The sequence below is a fragment of the Colletotrichum lupini genome, chromosome 4 (assembly GCF_023278565.1).
Source record: "Colletotrichum lupini chromosome 4, complete sequence".
Classification (NCBI taxonomy): domain Eukaryota; kingdom Fungi; phylum Ascomycota; class Sordariomycetes; order Glomerellales; family Glomerellaceae; genus Colletotrichum; species Colletotrichum lupini.
This window is the reverse complement of record NC_064677.1, coordinates 976,177-996,059: the sequence shown is the minus strand read 5'-3', so window position 1 is coordinate 996,059 and position 19,883 is coordinate 976,177. Positions and strand designations below refer to the sequence as shown.

At 48.7% G+C, this 19,883-nt stretch overlaps 8 protein-coding genes across 8 annotated transcripts; 6 read left to right on the top strand and 2 right to left on the bottom strand.

Moving 5' to 3' along the window:
- Window position 1: 1 nt before the first annotated feature.
- Window positions 2-597, top strand: CLUP02_07405 (uncharacterized protein; the record flags this gene model as incomplete). The annotated part of the gene is made up of 2 exons (XM_049286400.1): window positions 2-176; window positions 338-597. 2 exons carry the CDS (start codon window positions 2-4, stop codon window positions 595-597), a joined length of 435 nt encoding a protein of 144 aa, XP_049143543.1.
- A 366-nt stretch (window positions 598-963) lies between these two features.
- CLUP02_07404 (WSC domain-containing protein) lies at window positions 964-5,835 on the top strand (the record flags this gene model as incomplete). Its single annotated transcript, XM_049286399.1, has 4 exons — window positions 964-1,073; window positions 1,231-2,390; window positions 2,459-4,458; window positions 4,519-5,835. The coding sequence occupies 4 exons, from the start codon at window positions 964-966 to the stop codon at window positions 5,833-5,835; spliced, it is 4,587 nt and encodes a 1,528-aa protein (XP_049143542.1).
- A 191-nt stretch (window positions 5,836-6,026) lies between these two features.
- CLUP02_07403 (uncharacterized protein) lies at window positions 6,027-8,320 on the top strand (the record flags this gene model as incomplete). The annotated part of the gene is made up of 11 exons (XM_049286398.1): window positions 6,027-6,123; window positions 6,235-6,249; window positions 6,318-6,455; window positions 6,595-6,708; window positions 6,785-7,018; window positions 7,078-7,189; window positions 7,241-7,352; window positions 7,408-7,430; window positions 7,541-7,722; window positions 7,775-7,886; window positions 8,059-8,320. 11 exons carry the CDS (start codon window positions 6,027-6,029, stop codon window positions 8,318-8,320), a joined length of 1,401 nt encoding a protein of 466 aa, XP_049143541.1.
- A 630-nt stretch (window positions 8,321-8,950) lies between these two features.
- Window positions 8,951-9,765, bottom strand: CLUP02_07402 (uncharacterized protein; the record flags this gene model as incomplete). The annotated part of the gene is made up of 2 exons (XM_049286397.1): window positions 8,951-9,490; window positions 9,577-9,765. 2 exons carry the CDS (start codon window positions 9,763-9,765, stop codon window positions 8,951-8,953), a joined length of 729 nt encoding a protein of 242 aa, XP_049143540.1.
- Window positions 9,766-9,885: 120 nt separating this feature from the next.
- Window positions 9,886-11,177, top strand: CLUP02_07401 (uncharacterized protein; the record flags this gene model as incomplete). Its single annotated transcript, XM_049286396.1, has 5 exons — window positions 9,886-9,972; window positions 10,037-10,176; window positions 10,233-10,634; window positions 10,700-10,962; window positions 11,038-11,177. 5 exons carry the CDS (start codon window positions 9,886-9,888, stop codon window positions 11,175-11,177), a joined length of 1,032 nt encoding a protein of 343 aa, XP_049143539.1.
- A 124-nt stretch (window positions 11,178-11,301) lies between these two features.
- Window positions 11,302-12,149, bottom strand: CLUP02_07400 (uncharacterized protein; the record flags this gene model as incomplete). Its single annotated transcript, XM_049286395.1, has 4 exons — window positions 11,302-11,488; window positions 11,628-11,738; window positions 11,816-11,893; window positions 11,977-12,149. 4 exons carry the CDS (start codon window positions 12,147-12,149, stop codon window positions 11,302-11,304), a joined length of 549 nt encoding a protein of 182 aa, XP_049143538.1.
- Window positions 12,150-12,323: 174 nt separating this feature from the next.
- Window positions 12,324-13,691, top strand: CLUP02_07399 (cytochrome P450; the record flags this gene model as incomplete). The annotated part of the gene is made up of 4 exons (XM_049286394.1): window positions 12,324-12,488; window positions 12,550-12,908; window positions 12,972-13,097; window positions 13,160-13,691. The coding sequence occupies 4 exons, from the start codon at window positions 12,324-12,326 to the stop codon at window positions 13,689-13,691; spliced, it is 1,182 nt and encodes a 393-aa protein (XP_049143537.1).
- Window positions 13,692-17,860: 4,169 nt separating this feature from the next.
- CLUP02_07398 (uncharacterized protein) lies at window positions 17,861-19,611 on the top strand (the record flags this gene model as incomplete). Its single annotated transcript, XM_049286393.1, has 3 exons — window positions 17,861-18,048; window positions 18,110-18,568; window positions 18,645-19,611. 3 exons carry the CDS (start codon window positions 17,861-17,863, stop codon window positions 19,609-19,611), a joined length of 1,614 nt encoding a protein of 537 aa, XP_049143536.1.
- Window positions 19,612-19,883: the final 272 nt, after the last annotated feature.

The window sequence follows — 19,883 nt, the reverse complement described above, 5'->3', positions numbered from 1 at the left end:
CATGTCACTGCAGCATTGCACCGCGGCATCGCACGCGGCGCCAGCCAACGCCAGCGAAGCCGACACCCGTTGTCGTTGTCGTTGCATCGCAGCAAGCATGGCCTTCGTGTCGCCTTCTAGTGCTGAGGCTGGACTTTCTTCGTGCTCCCTTCCAGTATCCAAGGGCAGACGAGGCGGTGTCAATACCTACTTTTAGGTACCTTTTAGGCTCTTACTGTGCAGTATAGGCTCTCAGTGCGGTCGTCAGGGGCCTGCTCACCTTCCGTCGCCTCTCGCGAGTGATAAGCCGGCAGCTCGGATCACAGATCGAGACTTTGTGCTCTGTCATTCTCTCCAGACACCTATCAAAATACTCAAGAGCAGCACGGCGACTTCCAATGGCAAAGGCATTGGCACAGGGCCAAGCCAATGATAATATTGCTCGAGGCCAGCCTCGAACAGGTCCACGACTGGCACATCCCCTCCATCCCCGGCCTCGCCTGCGCATACCTTGCCGCATATTGCATCCCAGACCTATCTAGCCTGCCCAGCTCCTGCGGCCTGGTGACAAGACGCCGGCTCACTGGTCAGATCCGTGCTGCCGTCCCCATCGACTGACCGTCCGGGGTGGTTTAGGACTTTAGGCCTGTCCGCTAGCTTTCGAGAACGGGCCGGGATGCGATGCACCATGGGTGGGCTTGCTGATGCCACGCCAATCATCCATGGGTCGGCCCTGCATGGGTCCCACGCTTCTCGTTGCCCGTGGGCGCAGTACTTCAGCAGCTTTTGGAGCCGAACGCGCTCGAGAGCCAAAGATACAATTTAGAGATAATATCGAGAGCCGCCCTCCCGTCTTTCCCTCCAGGCCGATGGTGTTCTGCTTTTTCCCATCCCCTCACGCCAGTTTGTGCTTCCTTCGTTTAGAGCCAAACCGCCGCAACTTCGACTGGCCATCTCGCCAGTGAAGGTTACAAGCCACTCATCATGGCTTTCAAGACGTGGGTGATGACGGCCCTCGTTGGCCTTGCCAATGGCCTGGCCTCAACAGACACCATCACCTGGGGAGGCGACAATTCGAGAGCCGGGTACCAGACGTAAGTTCAAGATCCATTCCCTCCATCCCCATATCTCTCCATACACATTCTCTGCTCGGCGTCGATCGTCTCCTCTGGCGATCCGCTCGGTGGGGGAAGAGCGAGGCCAGTCATGAAAACCAAGAAAACAGATCTAACGCGACATCCCATCATGAAGAAACCACAACATGGACCCTTCCGTCGTGGGGAGCTCCCAGTTCGGCCAGCTCTTCCGCACACCTCTGCCCGGTAAATATGGCGGCGTCGCAGAGCAGATCTTTTCTCAGCCACTCGTTTACACGCCTGACGGCGACAGCACGCAATACGTCTACGTCGCGACTACACAAAATAATGTCTACAAAATTAATGCAAAGACGGGCAGCATCATCGCTTCCCGCAGTCTCGCCATTCCCTTCTTGTCTGCCGATCTAGATGGCTGCTATGATATCGAACCTCACGTCGGAGTCACCTCCACTGGTGTAATTGATGCCTCGACCAACACCCTCTACCTCACCACCAAGACGTACGTCGACCAGACCTTGACCGGCGTTGCTCAAGGAAAACCCGCCGGCCGTTACTACCTCCATGCCCTGGATGTCAACGACCTTAGCGAGAAACCCAACTTCCCCGTCAACCTCGAAGGCACCGTAGCGAGGAACAACCCTATCCGCTCTTTCAATGGCGGTATCCATCATCAGCGACCTGCTCTGTTGCACGTCGGCAACTACATCTATGCTGGCTTTGCTTCTCACTGTGTCCAATACAACTTCACAGGTTGGATCATGGGCTTCGACAAGACTAGCGGTGCCAACGTCGAGCGTTTCGCTACCGAAGGTGACGGTGTCCCCGTGGATGTCAAGGGCGGTGGTGTCTGGATGTCTGGCGGCGGTCTCGCTTCCGACGACGCAGGTTCCTTGTTCTACGCTACTGGTAACGGATACGCCTCCCAGCTCAGCACCATCCCCGTCAACGGCCGCACGCCCCCGACATCTCTGGAAGAAGCCGCTGTTCACATGACAATCAACGCCGATGGAAGTTTGAGCTTGGTCGATTTCTTTATGCCATGGGAGAAGCAAGCTCTAGACGGCGCCGACAAGGACTTGGGAACGAGTCCTCTGCAGATTCTGCCCAGCACGTTCTCCTGTGGCGACGTCAAGCGCATTGGTGTGGTGACTGGAAAGAGTGGCAAGACGTACTGGCTCAACTTGGACGACTTGGGTGGCTACCGCAACGGCGCCAATGGCCTTGATAACGTGATCCAGGTGTACCAGAACGAGAACTCGGTGTACGCCGGTGCGGGTGTGTACCCAGGCGAGGGTGGCTACATCTACATCAATGGTAAGCAAAAGCCCCCTTCTGCCTCTCATGGCATCCGCGTATTCGAAAAGAGCCACTAACAAGAACAGTCATTCAATACCCTACCCACGTTTTCAAGTTCTCCTGTGAGGCCGGAGTCCCCTCTTTCACCAAGGTGGCCGACAGCCCTCAGAACAACGCCTACATCCTTGGTGTCAGTCACGGCACTGTCACTACTCTCAACGGCCAAGCTGGCACTGGTCTTCTCTGGACTTTGGATGTACAGGGCTCTCAGCTCAAGATCTTCGAAGCCGTCCCCAAGAATGGCTACTTGAACATGATCAAGTCTTTCAGCGTTCCGGGCAGCACCAAGTTCACGAGAGCCGTTTTTGGTGATGGCATCATGTACCAAGGTACCACCCTAGGCTACCTGTACGCCTTTGGCTCGCCAGTCACGACACCTATCAACTGCACTGCTACCAACGAATTTGGTGTCGTTGATGTTGGAACCACGAGTGACCCACGCACGATTACTTGCACGGCCGTCATTGGTGTCACCGTTTCGGACATCGGCCTAGATGAGGCTGAAGACTTTACCCTCTCCGGACTTCCCACCCTGCCTCTCACTCTGACTGCCGGTCAAACATTCACAATCGGCGCGTCCTTCAAGCCTACTACCGTTGGTCTGGTGTCTTCCGACATCGTCGTCAACACAACCAACACGGCCGAGGGTTACAGCCAAGGTACCCATATCAGACTCACTGGTACTGGTGAGAGCTCGGGTCCTTTGCTGTCCATTACTCCCCCGACCATCACTTTCCAGGGCGTCATCGCCGGTCAAGCGGGTGGAACCGATGAGAGTGTCATTTTGTCCAACCAGGGTAACTCGGCCCTCTCCATCACAGACGTCCAATTCTCCACCAGCAGCGCACAGGGTCCCTTCACCAGCTGGGACAGAGCCACTGCTACCCTTACCGTCGGAAAGTTCACCCTCACCAACGTTCCGGCCACAATTCCTGCCAATACTGCTGTTACCGTTCGCATCGCTTTCGACTCTTCTGTCAGCGGCACCTTCGGCGCGTATCTTCAGGTTGTTTCCAATGGCGGAACCAAGGCGTTCACCATTGCTGGCTCTGCAGGCCCTGCGCCTGTGGCGCTCGTCGAGTTCCAGACGCCCGATGGCACCGGATGGGTAGAGTATGACGCGACCAAGAACTTCACTTTTGGCAACGTCACCGAGAACACGTCCCGGTCTTTGAAGTTCCGTGTCACCAACGCTGCTGCTGAGGGTGGTGTCAAGCTTTCCCTCACCGTTTCCAAGCCGCCTTTTGGTGTTGCCGGCATCATCCAAGCCGCCAACCTTGTTGATCTTGCCGAAGGAACTGTTCTGGCCCCTGGCGAGAGCGCCACGGCAACCCTGGTGTGCACTGTTCCCAAGGCACAATGGAACACCGACCCGTACAGTGGCACGGCGCCCTGGACCATGAACACCAACGACCCCAACTTTGAGAAACATTTCTTCACTTTCGAGTGTACTGCTGTTGCCGAACAAGCACCTCCTTTGCTCGGCAATGGTCAGGGCAAGTACCGCTACATCGGCTGCTACAAGGAAAACAACCCCGGCCGCCAGCTTGCAAACCAGTTGTACGGCGACGCTACGAGCACCAACGGCAAGTGTATCGCTGCTTGTGCTGAGAAGGGGTCCGTCTTCTGCGGTACTCAGTATCACACTGAATGTTGGGGTGGCCCCAACATCCCCACGCTGAAGGTGGACGATCGCAACTGCAACTTCGACTGCGGCGGCGACCTCAACCAAATCTGCGGTGGTAACGGATTCGGAGCCAACGAAGGTGGAGCTTACATCTCCGTCTTTGCTGACTCTGTTCAATGGGACGGTAATACGACAACTCCCACGCCGAACCCGAACCCATCGGGCCCTGAGGTGAACCCTGGCGTCGGTCAGTACGTGAGCCAGGGTTGCTACACTGAGCCCGCCGACACACGCGCCCTGCCTAACCTAGTCACAACAACTGGAAAGACTGTTGCTCTGTGTGTCGAAGCATGTGCCGCTAGCAGGTATACTTATGTCGGCTTGGAGTACGGTGGAGAGGTCAGTTATAAATCTTTCCCATAAATGACTTTGAGAACACTTCAACTAACGATGAGACAGTGTTGGTGCGGAAACACTTTGGCCGCTGCCTCAGTTGCCGCCCCTGCTGCCGACTGCAGCATGGCTTGCGCGGATAATAGCACCGAGTACTGCGGTGGACCTTCCAGGCTCAACCTGTACAAGCTCGATGGCACCTTGCCTGAGCCTACCAGTGCAGTCCCGACTGGCACTACCACGACGACTACAGCCGCCCCGACTTCGACCGCTCCTCCAGCAAACGAGAGGGTTGGCGACTGGCTCTTCCAAGGTTGTTATACCGAGGGAACTGGCGTCCGCGCTCTCTCTTCTCGGACGTACGCTAATGACTCAATGACCCTTGAGTCCTGCGGCGGTTTCTGTCAGGGCCTCAAGTACTTCGGTACGGAGTATGGACGGGAGTGCTGGTGTGGCGATGAATTCGGCACGGGCAGCGCTCTCGCAGCGAACCAGAAAGATTGCTCTTTCCCCTGCGCGGGCGACAGCACACAATTCTGTGGTGCCGGTGACCGACTCCAAGTTTACATGTACTCGCCGGTGGCTGCGACGACCACATCGGCCGAGACTACAACCACTGCCGCTGCCTTTGCCTCCTTGGCACCCGCGTCCAATGGAACAGCGACCACGACCACGACCGCCACCGAAACTCCTCTGGCCGAGAAGCAAGCGTCTAACAGCACCATCAGCACGACCGCTTCCTTGACTCCATCCAACTCTACCACCTCTAGTGCTAGAGTGACGGCCGAGGCTGTCGCATCCACTCTTTCAGCAAGCAACTCGTCCGTCCCAGCGACTGCTAAGGCTTCGGCCACCTCATCTACTATTTTTACCACCAGCCTCTTGGCCACCTCGTCTGTCACATCAGCTACTTCATCGGTCTCGGCCACCCCTTCGGTTCCTTCCACTTCCACATCGTCAACCAAGACATCAACCTCCTCCTCCGCGACCCCCACCCCGACCGGACCAGTCATCTCCACCGGCAATGAAAACTTTACCTACTACGGTTGCTTCTCCGAGCCGCAAGTCGGCCGTCTCCTCCCGGCCCAGATCATCAACCGCGACAACATGACGATCAGCATGTGTCTGAGCGCCTGCTACAACAAGAACTACGCTGGTGTCGAGTACGGTCGTGAGTGCTGGTGCGGCGACGCCCTCAACATCGGTGGCGGAGGTGGCACCACCCCGGCGGCCAACGTAACGGCTAAGGACTGCTCGTTCAAGTGTCCTGGCAACAGTACCGAGTACTGTGGTGCCGGTGTGAGATTGAGCTTGTATATCCTCAAGGATGAGCTCGAGAAGTTGCAAAAGTCCAATGCGACGGTTTCTTTCAAGTCAACATAAATCACGATTGAGCGGGGGGTCTAATGTCTATTCTTATGTAATTACCTATAGAGGACCACGGTCTCCGTGCTGCACGGCAAACAAATGCAGCCTTTTCCTAAAATATAATATTGATACCTACTACCTTCTAGTCTTAATAAAGAGTGGTCTTAGTCCACTTTGACCCTTATTCTTCCACAACGGTTCTGCTCATGACTGTTGCACCACATTCTAACTCCCCTCTAGAGAACCCCTTACGCCGTGAAGGCAACCTTGATGGCCACCCAATCAAGATGTTGCCATATACATGTATCTATTCACTGCGGAAGCTCACATCGTCTTGCGATTTACCATGAGACCTGAGAGAGCGGTCACTGCCGAATTTCTTGCCGCGGGAGACGATCTCTGTTTGATCGACAGTTATCCGAGCTGCAGGTGCGCCATTGACACATTGGAAATTAACGAGAATATGCACCTATGGTCTCGTCATTGAGATTCCACAGCTGTTGGGCCAATGAGGGTGCAAGTGTTTAATGTACCTACCCGAGATCAGATCATGCTCATGTGGGAGCATGTAAATCTCCCGAAAGTGATCGGCGAGAGTCCCGCCCCTTTGGAAGGAGAATACTGTAGACAGGGTTGTGAGCCCGCTATGCGCGGTTGGCACCTTTGATTCCCATTCAACTTTGGCTGGGATATGACCAGCAGAAAGGAACAAGCAAACAAGGGAGACTCTAGGGAGTCTTGAATCTACCCGAGCATGATCGCATGATCATGCAGTGGCCCTTCAAGATGTGAACTGTGAAGACTGGATGATGACTTTGCATCAGCGAGGCAAGTACAACAGCACGTACGCGTCTCACCTAAACGCCTGTCGGAGAAAACTCAATGCCAGTTATTCTCTGGTTAATACTTATGAAGTCTTGGCAAGGATACAAGTTAGAGGCCTCGAGGCTCGAGACACAACCAGGATATACCATTTGCCAAGGGCCACGAAGCCTTGGGGAATCAGGCCACTGCGGCAGGCTGCAGGATCAAATAGCGGGCCCTCCTCCAGCTCGCCGCTCGGGTGATGTCGGCCCAGCGTACTCGTCTTATTTCCCACGGCCTTGCGAGTCGCTCGGCCGAGACGGCGAGGCCAGCGAGTTCGACGAGGCGGGAAGCGAAAGATCTAGACAAGGCTGGGCCTTGCTGGGAGTTTGTAGTGTGGCTGGATCTCGCCGGGCTCCGGTGTGGACACTGCAATGCTTCCCAATGTCTGAGCCGCCAAGCCCCGAAACTCTCTGAACCCAAAGGCTTCTGGCAGGGTCGAAGCTGCCACGGCTTACGCACGTTGGAGGTGGATGCATAGTCAAGATGTTTTCCGGGATGCTAGGTAAGGAGCCCTAAGAAACGGGTTAGAGTTTCTGCACAACATCCCGAGAAGTGGATCTTGGGGCCTCTCGGCGGCGCCGGGCTTGAGGGCCGGGAGGAGCCGGCTCGATCCAGCGGAGTCTGGCACGGAGGAGATTGAGCACCGGGCAAAGACTAAAGTCTGGGTTTGACGGCTCTGTCTGGCATAACGGGCTGTTGTGAAGACATGAAATTTTGCAGAGTTTTGCAAAGGGAGTTGAGAGGTCCGTCGTGGTTTCCCAATGACGATCTCAGTCGTACAAGAACAATAGTAGCATCTCTTAGCGCAGCGGCAAGTCCACTCCTATGCCTCTGCGAAATGCAAAGACCACAGCCCGGTCTCAGGCTTGGAAACATTGGACCGGCCCGGGTTGAGGTCTCACCCCGCTTTCTGTTTTCCTCTCCTGCTCCTGGATTTTGAGTCGAGAGTCTTGGTCCCGCTAAGGATACTTCCCACGAGCTTCCACCGCCGTAGGGACCCGGCATGCGCGAGGTTGATCCCGCCAGGTAGTGCGGGTGAGGCTGGGTGTGGGGTAACGATCTAGGTGGGTATCTGCCAACACACCAGGCTTGCGACTGTTCAACGTTGATTTGCTGGGTTTTGCGAGGAGACTGATTCATTCTCTTCGGACGTGGATTTGTCAAATCAGATCATCTTGCAAGCAGCAAGGCGAGGAGTTGTGATTTCGCACGGAGTATGAAGGACTTGAATAACAAAAACAAAAGGGAAATGGTCCAGTGAATTGCAAATACAAGATGAATGAGTCGATTAGGAAACCCCGAGTTCAGCTTGACCGCCCAAAGATTATAAAATTAAAATCATCAACCTCGAATGTGGCGTGACTTCTACAGCGAGTTCAAATTCCGGTTAGCTGGCACGATATTACAATGCGGGTCCCCCATTGTAAGGACTAAGCGCCGCGGCATTGCTTTTCTCGAGCCTCAGCCGTCGGCCGCACTCGCAGCGGAACCGGGAAAAGGTGGGCACAAACCTTCAAAGTCACGCCATGCAGCAGGGCTGGCGCCATTAATGTCTCAGGGACAACGGACAATAGGGCGGGTATCATCTCGGCAAGATGAGGACGAAGGAACTTTCCACAACGCCGCGATGTGAGGTGCCCGTAAGGTAAGGTATGGAGACCAGCTTTGATGTGCGTGTCGTATAGGTAAAAGCCGGAAGTCAAGCTCAGATTTACGATGACGGCTCCATGATCGGTGCTGGGATAAGGCCTGACCGCAGGGACTGCTTCGTCCCGACTTCAGCTCGCGGGTTATGGAGTCGAGCAAAGGCCAGCAGCGGGAGATCTGCATGACCCCTGTTCATTCGCAGACCGCGCCCGGGTCGTAAATCCAGTCTCGACGAAGGATGCGATATCTCACCGTGGCAGGGCGGCCAACTGCAAGTTTGGTTGAAACACCCATGGGGCAAGGCTCAAGAGAGGTACCTATATGGAATCCGGGGTTGGGGCGGCTGGGACTTCCCCCTTTTGCCATTGAAGATCGTGGTTTTCTTCGCCGTGGAAAAGATGTGATACATGGATCCTTGCGAATCGGGAGCGGGAATCGTCCGATGGACCACACTTTTCAGACTTGGCAAGGCAATAGCTGGGATTAATGACATGAAATTGTTTCTCCATTCATGAAGCTGTTCTGAACAACACGTTGGTTGTTCTGCTTCGGAAGATTCCCTCAAAGCAATGAAAAGCCTTCCCTTGCTGCCCTCGCCCCCTGGTATCTCCACACATCAGTCAACCTCGGGAGACTCCAACTCCACCTCATTTTCTCCCGTTTGCGGGCTGGGACCGCTGTCGTTATTGTTGCTGCTGTCACTACCACCGTTTTCTTTGCTCTCTTTGCCCTCAGTCTGCTCCTGTTCCTCAGGCTTGACCGGCTTAACAGGCACCTCGACGCGCAAGAGATCCACCTCAAGGGCAGTCACGCCCTCAGGGAGCTTTGACTTGAGCCCATCCTGCTCGACGTCAAAGTAGAGAGACCAAAAGTTCCCTGTTTTCACGACGCAGAATCCTTCCCAACTGGCGAAGGTGAGTCGCTTGTCTTGCCTAGTGCAATCGAACGGGCCCGTGTAGTTGTGCTGAGCGTACGGCCGGGTCCCGAACTTGACCTCGTACGTGTCACGATCCACGTAGATCCAGTTCATGATGGGCGGCTCGTCGCAAATAGTTGAGACCAGACCGGCGTATTGGCTGTCTGGGTACGGCAGGAAGTAGCCCGCAAACTGGTGTCCAAATGCAGAATCGGGATCAGTCCCGGTGTCGACAAATAGCTAAGAAAGAGAGCAAGCAGCTTTCATTAGCAAATCTAGTTCGGGACTCAAGGGAACGAGACTGGTGTGACTGGAATCTGAGATACCTTGTCTCCCGAGAGGACTACATGTTTCCCGTGGATATCTGGGGAGTGACAAGTTGACTTGCGGCAACGGATAATGAGGTTATTCTTCCGGCTGCGATGTTCTTTCCTCCTGGCTGACTGTTGCGTGTGTCGGATAGCTTCCGCCATGCCGAAGACCGCCGAGAAGGCGACGATAAATTGTGCTACCATTTTTTCTCTCCAATCGTCTAGGTGATGTCTCTGTTGTGTATTCGATAGGTAGGAAAAGGGTGGCAATACAGCCCAACGGAGGATGGATTTATGCCAGTGTCTGGCAGAACTTTGCTCCCGATGTATTCCGCTCAAGCCTTTCCCTTGGAGTTGAAAGCTCACCGATCAGCAGGCATCACCCCTAAAAGCGAAGATATGCTTTCTTTTGTTGGGAGCTGCGCGGGAAATATCCCGTCAGACAGAGAGTCAATGAGCTGTCTCTCCATTGCAGAAATCTCCACCGCCAGGTTCCTATGGCATCCTTGTCGAGAATCCCCCAAGCGGCGGCGACAGCAGCAGGGCTACAGCAGCGTACGACGGCGACGTCCGGACGAAAGGAAAATTGGATGATGTTCTCCAATACTCATATTAGTCTTGTGCGACAATGTCTCACTTCATGGCCGTCGAGCAGAGGATAAAAGAGGAAGCAGATCCCCAGCTGTCATGGCCGTCTTCTTCCTCGGCAGCACCAAGATTCCTCAGTCTCATAGCACCTCGGCCTCCAGGCACTCTCGCAAAAGATCTCCTTCCGAACAGTCTCTCGACAAAATTCCGCCGGACCAGCAGCCACCGCCTGAAAAGCCTGAGCTTCGCCAGAGACCATCGCTCAAGTTCATCCACGTACGAAGCCTAGGATCGCCGTCTTCTTCACGACCGTCCTCTCCTGATCGTCCGGCCTCGCCCCTTCCGCCATCTTCGCTCTCACAGCCCTCCCGCCCGTCATCTCCTAGACCTTCGTCTCCTCGACCTTCAACCCCTCGTCCATCCACTCCACCTCTATTACCCCCTCCACGTCCCCGGCCAACCACCACCGCAACCATGTCTTCCCCGTAAGTATGACCAACAGCCCAACAGGTCCGAACCCACGACCAATTGAATTTTGCTCCCCTTTTAGAACCAAGAACTCGGTTCCCCCGACCAGCACCACCACCTCTAACCCGTCTACCACTACCACCAGCTCCAGCAACCCCCTCAACTCGAGCACCAGCAACAGCAGCTACCCTAACAACTCTCTCAGCACCAGCAACCCCAACTCGTCTCTCAACAACACTAACAACACCAAGTCCATCAACAACAACAACACCAACAACCAGAACAGCGGCTTCGGTAACTCTCTCCCCATGCCCGGTCTCTCCGGCCCCGCCAACGGACCCATCGGTAAGGTCTTCCCCTCTACTATCTCACACTCTTCCCATAGCCCATGAACAAAAGACTGATACGGCAATTCGGCAGGAAACCTCCTCAAAGGTCCCGTTGACGACAACGGCAAGCTCAAGGACGCCGGCCTCATGGTCGGTATCAAGCTTGACCTTGAAGCCGAGGTTCACCTCACGGCTCGGGTCCGAGGTGACATCCTCGTTGGCCTATACTAGGCTCGCGCGCGCACAGGAGACCAAGATCGGTGAGCTTCGGGTCGAGGTTGAGGTTGTGTGTGAAATCATCAGGATGAAATGCCTGAGTGGGGGCGGCGATTATATATCGGTGTGCATCGAGAGGTTAATATGGAATTTTCGGGTCGCTGGGCCAACCGGACGTGTTGGCGGTAGCTTGACTATAAATGCAATAAATCTCGACTGAAAACTCATAACTCACCTTTCTGTTGATGATGCGGCGAACCAGTCCCGTATCGATTTTCTGGCCCTTGTCGGCGGCAGGCATTGATGCACTGATGCCAGATTCCTCCCTTAATGTTGTTTTTTGCAATTTGTTGTGAGGGCCTTATCTCAGGGCTTTCGAATCTTATCCTCAACCTAACTTAGTCGAACCAGGTCTCATGATTACAGTATCGAAGGAATTCTTAAGACCTGGCTTGGCTGGAGAACTGATAAGCGCGCACACTCAGAAGCGTCAGCTGATGTTCAGTCGAGGTTCTTCTGGCGGTTTTCGAGGGCAGGAAATACCATCTCATCTTGTTCAGCTTTACCTCTTTTGGCCTGGGCTGGCGGGTAGGTCTCGTGGTCCTCTCGAACGTCTCATTTTAGTCAGCGAGGCGTCTTAAACGAGGTGTCACTTGAGCGGCTCAGAAGCGAAATGTGACGACCTGAAGCTTTGGAGACGTGAGGTTACACCGAAAGCGGCGTCTGCATGGCTGGCACATGGCACTAAGGTAGCTCTCAACTAGCAGCTGAGACTCCAACCCCCCCGCCGTTTTCCATTGCCAGAGAACCTCACTTTGACTCTTCAACATCTACAATATCCATCAAATCCATCGATCTTTCGAGGATATCACGGCCGAAAAGATGGCTGTTGTTCTGATACTCGCCGTCGTAGTCTTCTTGGGGCTGCTGGCGAAGGAATTCTACTCTTGGTATCGGCTGTCCCATGTCCCTGGGCCGTTCTGGCATGGAATCACCGGGTTTTCGATGGCGCGAGCTGCGTTGAATGGGTCGGTTCATGAGTACTATATGGAACTGCATGAGAAATACGGTAGGAGCATTTCCACATCTCAAGCCCGATGCGGCGGATAAGTTGACCCCAAAATTCAAGGCCCCTTGGTTCGTATCGGTCCCAATACCGTCATGTTCAGCGATGGAGACACGTTGAAAAAGATCGCCGGCACTCGCAGTAAGTACACCAAGGGCGAGTGGTATGCAGTCGGGAGAACCACTCCAGGAGAGGATCATTTGTTCTCGATGCGCGATGAAGAGAAGCGCAAGTACTTGAAGAGCAAAATGGGGCCCGGTGTAAGTTTCGCTGTACTCGGCGTGTGTCAGAACCTCTTTCTTTGCTGACTGAAAATCGCAGTATTCGGGCTTGGAGAATGGAGGCTTTGAAGCCGGCATAGATAAGAACATCACCGCGTTCGTTGACCTCATCGACCGCAAGTATATCTCCACCGCAAAGGACTTCAGACCGATGGACATGGCCAGTAAATCAACTTACCTTGCCCTTGATGTCATCAGCGAGCTTGGCTTCGGCACCCCATACGGCTTCCTGAAAGAAGATCGAGATCTGTATCAGTATGTTGCCACGAAAGACGCCTTCTTTCCGGTCATGATCACTATGGGAAACGTGCCATGGTTGGCTACGCTTATGCACAGTTGGCCTCTCAATCTGGGGCTGCCAAAGTCCGGAGACGCAGCTGGATTTGGGGCGCTTATGGGGTGAGTGGATGTTGAACACCTAGATCATTTGAGTAAGTGGGAGGACTGACATACTTGGCTCAGGTTTGCCAAAACCTTTGTTGATGGACGGTTGGCTCCGGATACGAAGCCCGGCCGGGACATGATCCAGTCATTTATAAATGCTGGTATGACAAGAGAAGAGCTTACACAGGAAGTTTACGTTGAAACGTGAGTGCTGTCTTCACATGAAGGGCTTGATCGGTTGAGGTTCAGAAGCTGACTTTCCATAGCATTGCTGGTTCCGATACCACAGCAACGGCGATCCGTATGATTCTCTTGTCACTCCTATCCAACCCGCAAGCCTTCACAGCCCTCCGAGCCGAGATTGATACACTAGTCTCGAAGAAGATGATTAGCTCTCCGATCAAAGATTCGGAAGCGAGATTCATGCCATATCTTCAAGCTGTAATCCGCGAAGGTCTCCGTCTATACCCACCGTCTACTGGCATCGTCAGCAAGCAGGTCTCATCAGAAGGAGACATCGTCCATGGATATCGGTTGCCCCCTAATACACAACTGGGAGAGAACGTGTGCAGCATCGGCCGATCGAAGGACATTTTTGGACCTGACGCACATCTGTTCAGGCCAGAGAGGTGGATAGAGGCAGCAATGTCCGATGATGAAGGAAGATATAAGGCGATGATGTCAACTACCGACATGGTCTTTGGGTATGGCAAGTTTTATTGCATGGGGAGAAATATTGCGTTGATGGAGTTGAACAAGATCTTCGTTGAGGTCAGCGCTTATACCCATTCAAATTAATCAAACAAATAAGTCAAACAAATAGTCAAATATAGGAATTTCAGCAAGTTAAATAATCAAATATCATAAGGCCCTATATTTAACGTATTTAATTAAATATAAAGTCGCCCAGAAAAAAGAAAATCCGGGGCCGGGCTAATCAAAAATCGATATTCCTAACCATACCTTATAGAAGTTTATAATTAAGAATATAAATACCTAGAGCGGGATTCGAACCCGTAACTCCTTACTTATAATTATAAGTTCGGTATTATACTACTTAACTAAATAAATTATTAATAATTACTATAAAATAAAAAAAAGCCTAAGTATTATAGAGCCCTAAATTTAGTATCCTACTATATTTAGGAATTTAAAAAACCTCTAGTACCCCTTTTTTTAATATTAAGAAAATTAACGAAGTTACGTACTACTACTTCTAACCCTTTACGACTATTATAATTATCGTTAATATTAATTAAATTATATATTAATCGATTTATTATATTATAATTAATTAATTAGTAATAAATCGTACGATCTTTAGTACGTAGCTACTATTTTAAATTACTTTATAATTATAAACCCTAACTAACGCTAGCCTCGTATTATTAACTAATCTTAATAATCGTAATAACCTCCTCGCCCTTTTAAAAATAATTTAAAAAGGGAGGACTTTTGTTAATAATAATTTAATATTATAAAAGGGCGTAAGGTTAAAAAAGTTATAGATCCGCTTAAAAAGGGTCTTTACTTAAGAGATTTACGATAGAAATATTCGAGGCGAAGTCTTTTAGTTTTATCGTTATTATAACAAAATAAGTATCGTTACCTATTTTAAAATAGTAGCTACGAGCTTAGTAACGGCTTACTTAAAATTAAAATACTAAGTAATAGATCTAAGCTCTAATAAGTTATTATATTTATTAGAATCCTCTAAGTATAACTTTATATTAAAAAGATAAAAACTTATTTTTAGTATTATTATAAAGGGCTAAGTAATAAAAATTAAAGAATTAATAATTAGGTATATTATTAATAATAATAGCCTATTTATAACTTTTTATAATCCTTACCTCCGGGCCCTCCTCTATTAGTTAGATTATAATATTACTAACGAACTCTTATTATTATATAAAAATATAAAAAAGGAGCTAAGTAGGATCTTTGTTAAAAAAAAAGATATAATTAGGGTAGAGATCCGGAGGTTAATAATAAAAGTCTATTTATTATTCGATTTATAAACCTTATTAACGTAAAATATTATTATTACTGTCTTTATTTACTTTTTAAACTATACTAAGTAATAGATATAATACCTTATTACTCTACGATAATAGTATAGTACCCACGATAGGGCTAACATTACCTAGACTATAAAATCGGTAATAAACGACTAGGAATTAAGTAACTAAGTCGGAGTAGTTATTTATAATAATACCTTAAATAACAATACTTACCTAGGTTATTTATATCCTATATTATTTTATACCTATACTTAAGAAGATATTCTTAACTAGAGAATAAAATACTACGGTTATATTCTTAACCTCGTTAATAAGGCCTTTCTATTTAGTAATAATAAAGAGGTATTTAAGTAAGAATTAGATATATTAATTAATACTAAGTAATTTTAAAAAGATCTTAACCTCTAGCGTATAAAGGGCCTTATTAATAAGCTTCGGAACGTTATTAAATTCATTCGCTCGTTACTTTAATAATATAAAGCCTTTTTTAAAGTTAGTAATAAAACTAATAAGAACGATATATTTACTCTCTTTAAAGAGTCGTTATAAGAGCTTATACTAACGCTTAATAATAATATAAAGTAAAATTTAATATACTTTATAATATAGCGCTCTTTATAAAAAAGAAAGTAGATTTATACCTTCTTAGTAACTAGTCGAGCTTATAAAAATCTAAAATAACAGATCCCTATCGAGGACGTTTTTAATAATAATAACTAGTAGCTACTAACCGAGCTAAAAGTAATACTTAAGCTACTTTATTTCTAAATAATAAGATACTAGGGCTAAGGTAAAAAAGACGGTTATAGCCGTTTATAAAGAATAATAGTAAATCTTAAGTACCTTATTAACTATTTTAAGGAATAAAAGAAGTTATATAATAACCCTTTTAAAAAAAAATAGATCTTACGGCTTTTTAAATTGTAGTATTATAATCGTAATTAATATAAATAATACTACCTCGTTAGTAATTAGCTCGTTATTAATTTATATCCTAACCTCTTTCTTAACCTTTAACCTTAAGTAGTATCCCTTATTATATTTAGTTTAAATATATACTTAAGGAGCGGGCAGAGCTACTTCTTAATAATAATTTTAACTCGTAAAAATACTTTTAACTATTAATTATTAATACTTAGTAAGTCCTTAATAAGTATTATACTAAGTTAAGTAACTCTCCGCTCTATGCCGTAGTAATTATTTTTTACCCTAGGTAAGGATTAAAATAGTTAGAAAAGAGGTAAGATACGCCCGAGTAGAGCTACTAACTATTTAATATAAAAAAGGGACTTTATAATTACTAATAAAAATAGTATATAAACAAGATAATAAGTCCTCCTCCTCCTTATTATCTAAATCCTCCTCCTTTACTACGATAGTTATAAACTACTTTTAATACCCTTATAATTCTAAAAAGTATCGTAAAAAACTCGCAATACTAATAATAGTTAATATCTCGAATAATAAACGTAGTAATTAATTATATACCTAAGCTTAATTAATATTACTTATAAATTATCCCTTAGCTAGTCCTTAACTTAGTTTAATAATAAATTAACTATTAGCTAACCTATTTAACGTTAAGTAAGCTTATATTTAATATTTTTATAATCCCTACGATAATAATAAACTATAAGAGGATATTTAGCTTTATAAAGTTAACTTTAACTTTATAACGATTATTAATAAGATCCTCTATACTAAAAGAGGTCTAATATTTTAAGAACTAGCTTCGTAGCGGTACTATAGAAATAGGAGGTTAATTTTTTAATTAAAAAAGCTAATCGAAGTAAAGTTTATAAGTTAGTACTATAAGGACTTTCGTAATAGCTTTATTCAATTCCCGATTAGGAAATTAGTTAAATCTATTAATTAATTATTAATTAATTAAATATAGCGCGAGAAATAAGCTAAATAATCAAATACGAACCTTATATTTGATTTGTTTATATAGGTATAAGCGCTAGTTGAGGTAAGGTCCTATTTCTTTCTTTATTATATCAAACCTTTTGCTGACGTCTTTACCTGTAGCTTCTGCGCAGGTACGATTTTACTATTGCAAAGCCTGAAAAGCCGATGAGATTGTGGAGTGCTGGATTTTAGATAACGCATGACTTCTAGTTGAAGATTACGCAGAGAGGCAGGTGGTAGCTAGACATCGATAGTTGAAATTCCTATCTTCCAGTCATATCTTATTCTAATACCTAAATAATGGACTAGTATCTTATAGGTGACCATATAATTAGGGTGATGCAAGACGCAAGCTTACTTGGGTTCACATGGATTACGAGCTACACAATTTGCTAGGGCTGCGGCCAGTGGTTACTGCTGCGAAACTAACAACCAGCCTATGGAAACCGCGGAAACCGTGACGGAAGTTTAAGAGTCACATCGTCTATAAGCGAAATGTCCCGAAGGGCCTGTGCATTGCAGTCTTAGTGTTCGACTCGAGTACTCGACGACCATCAAGACACGCACTTACGGCAAGTCACTCATGTGGCTACAGAATTATGTGCGAATCCGGATTTCGATTCAAACCATATCAGTTGCCTGTTAAGGGGATTCAGTCATTTCGAAAGTTCTGACGTGAGACAATAGACTGGCGGTCCATCAAGCCAATCAATCCTACGCAATTACTGATTTCGACTGGTTCCTTAGTCTATCGCAGCCCGGTAGTCGAACTAGCGCAACCCCTGCTTTGTGGAGTAACTAAATGCAGCTTTCGTGTAGACGTTCCAGTGGGATATCAATGAGCATCCTCGATGCCTGACAGGGTTTAGGATGCTGACAGCCGACTGCCGAACTCCCAATACGATTACGAATGGCCCCTTGAAGGATCTGCGGCAGGTCAATGGTTTTGATATATGACCCCGATTGTCCCTATTGGCTTTCTGGTGTTTTTCATTCTCTTCGCGACAGATCTTACGGCTAGAACATTGCAAAATGGAGCTCCCTGCGCTAGCCGGCACGGCCTTCGCGGTTGTCGTCATCGGCTGTTATTTGCTCGAGTCCTTCTTCTTCCTCTCCAAAAATCCGCAAGAGCCAGAGTACATCAGACCTCGCATACCATTGATTGGTCATCTTCTTGGTCTGAACAAGTACGGCTCTGGCAACTACTTTACCAAGGTTGGGTAAGTTCACGCTTGTTTGATTTCAGGATTAAGTGACCCTATGGCTGACTTGATACGACAGGGCCGACGCCAAGTCAAAGATCTTTTCTGCACCTATCTTCTCATTCAAATTCTACATTATCGCAGAACGCAAATTCATCTCGTCGATCCAGCGCAATGCTAGGACAATCTCTTTTGCGCCCTTTGCAGCCAAGGCGGCTCACAACTTTAGCGGTGCCGATGATAAGGCCACCAACTTGCAAGATCACATAGGAGGTGGACCGGAGGCCAAGGAATTCGATAGAGTCCAGCGCACGACGCTGGCAGCTGGTCCCGAGCTCGATGACATGAGCCTCGTTGCAACCCAGGTGAAACTCGAAATTGTTGACAAATTAGCCGCAAATGCCCTCGAATCACCCGAAACAGGTGTTCCGATCGATCTGTTCGCCTGGGTGAAGCATACCGTTGGGCTATCAGCTACGGAAGGGATGTTCGGCCCTCTGAACCCCTTCAAGAATCCTGATCATGAGGCTGACTTTTGGTACGTACTTTCTGATAGCCCTTGACGACTTCGTGTGAGGGGACTGAGTTCTAGATGAGAAGCTGACAATCTACAGGACCTTCGCTGATAAGGCACACTTGCTTCTTCCGGGAGGTATCATTGCAGAGCTGTTTGCGAAAAGGGCAATGCAAGCTCGGGAACGTAACGGTCTACGAGACGAAGAATATGTTCGCCTCGGGGGCACAGAGACAGCCTCAGGCCTTCTCAAGGGTCGATCACGGATTATGGCCGAAAACGGAGTATCGCCGCGCGATATTGGGCGTATAAATGTTGGTTTTGACATTGCCATGCTGGCCAACTACGTCCCAACAACGTGGTGGTCCGTCTTTGAGGTGTTCTCTCGCCCGTGGCTTGTCGATGCGATCCGCGATGAAGTACGCAAGGCAGTCAAGAAGGACGAAAATGGCGAGTTCAGCTTGGACATCTCCGTCATCAAGTCGGCATGTCCGCTACTACTGTCCTCGATTCAGGAGGCGCAGCGCCTGCACACCATCCACGCACACATCCGAGAGGTTCTTCGCGACACGACAATCACTGTAGACGATAAGGCTCAGCTCCTCAAAAGCGGCAACTATGTCCAGATCAACGGCATTCCAATCCTCCGCAACGAGGAAACGTGGGGTCCAGACCCTACCTCCTTTGATGCCTACCGGTTCATAAAGATGAAGAAGAAGCCTGATGCGCCGGGCGTAGCCTCTCCAGGGGACTTGGCACCTCACTCCTTTCCCATTTGGGGCGTGGCACCTCACGTCTGTCCTGCACGGTGGTTTGCGACTACTGGTACTATGACGCTGATTGCGTTGATGACTTTGAAACTCGACTTTGAAATTGCGCCAGATTTCAAGGGCGAAGGCCCATCTGGAAGGGAGTGGAGAATGCCCAAGGTTGAAGGTCTCTTTGTAGCGTTGCATTCTCCTGCTGAGCCGATTCCTATCACGGTACGGTCGAGGAAAGAGTTTGAAGGCAAGTGGAGAGTTGAGAATGGCACGCCAGGGACAAGGTTGCAGTTATCCGTAGGCTAAAGCCTAAACAAGCCATGAATGACATTGAGTCTCTAAGGAAATTGATGCCAAATATTTCAATGCGCTTAGTAGCTTCCGTCGGCAGTTCATATTGTGTGATTCAAAAAGATGCGATAAAGCCTCAAGTAACTTAGAAGGTGTGGATCAAAACGCGAAGAACTTGCGTAGAGCACCTGTCTGGGAGGCATGCAACTTACAAGTTGCCTCTGCTCTTCCCTGTTCAGAAAACTCCTAAAGTCTACTGTTGAACTCTGCAATGATATTGACGAACA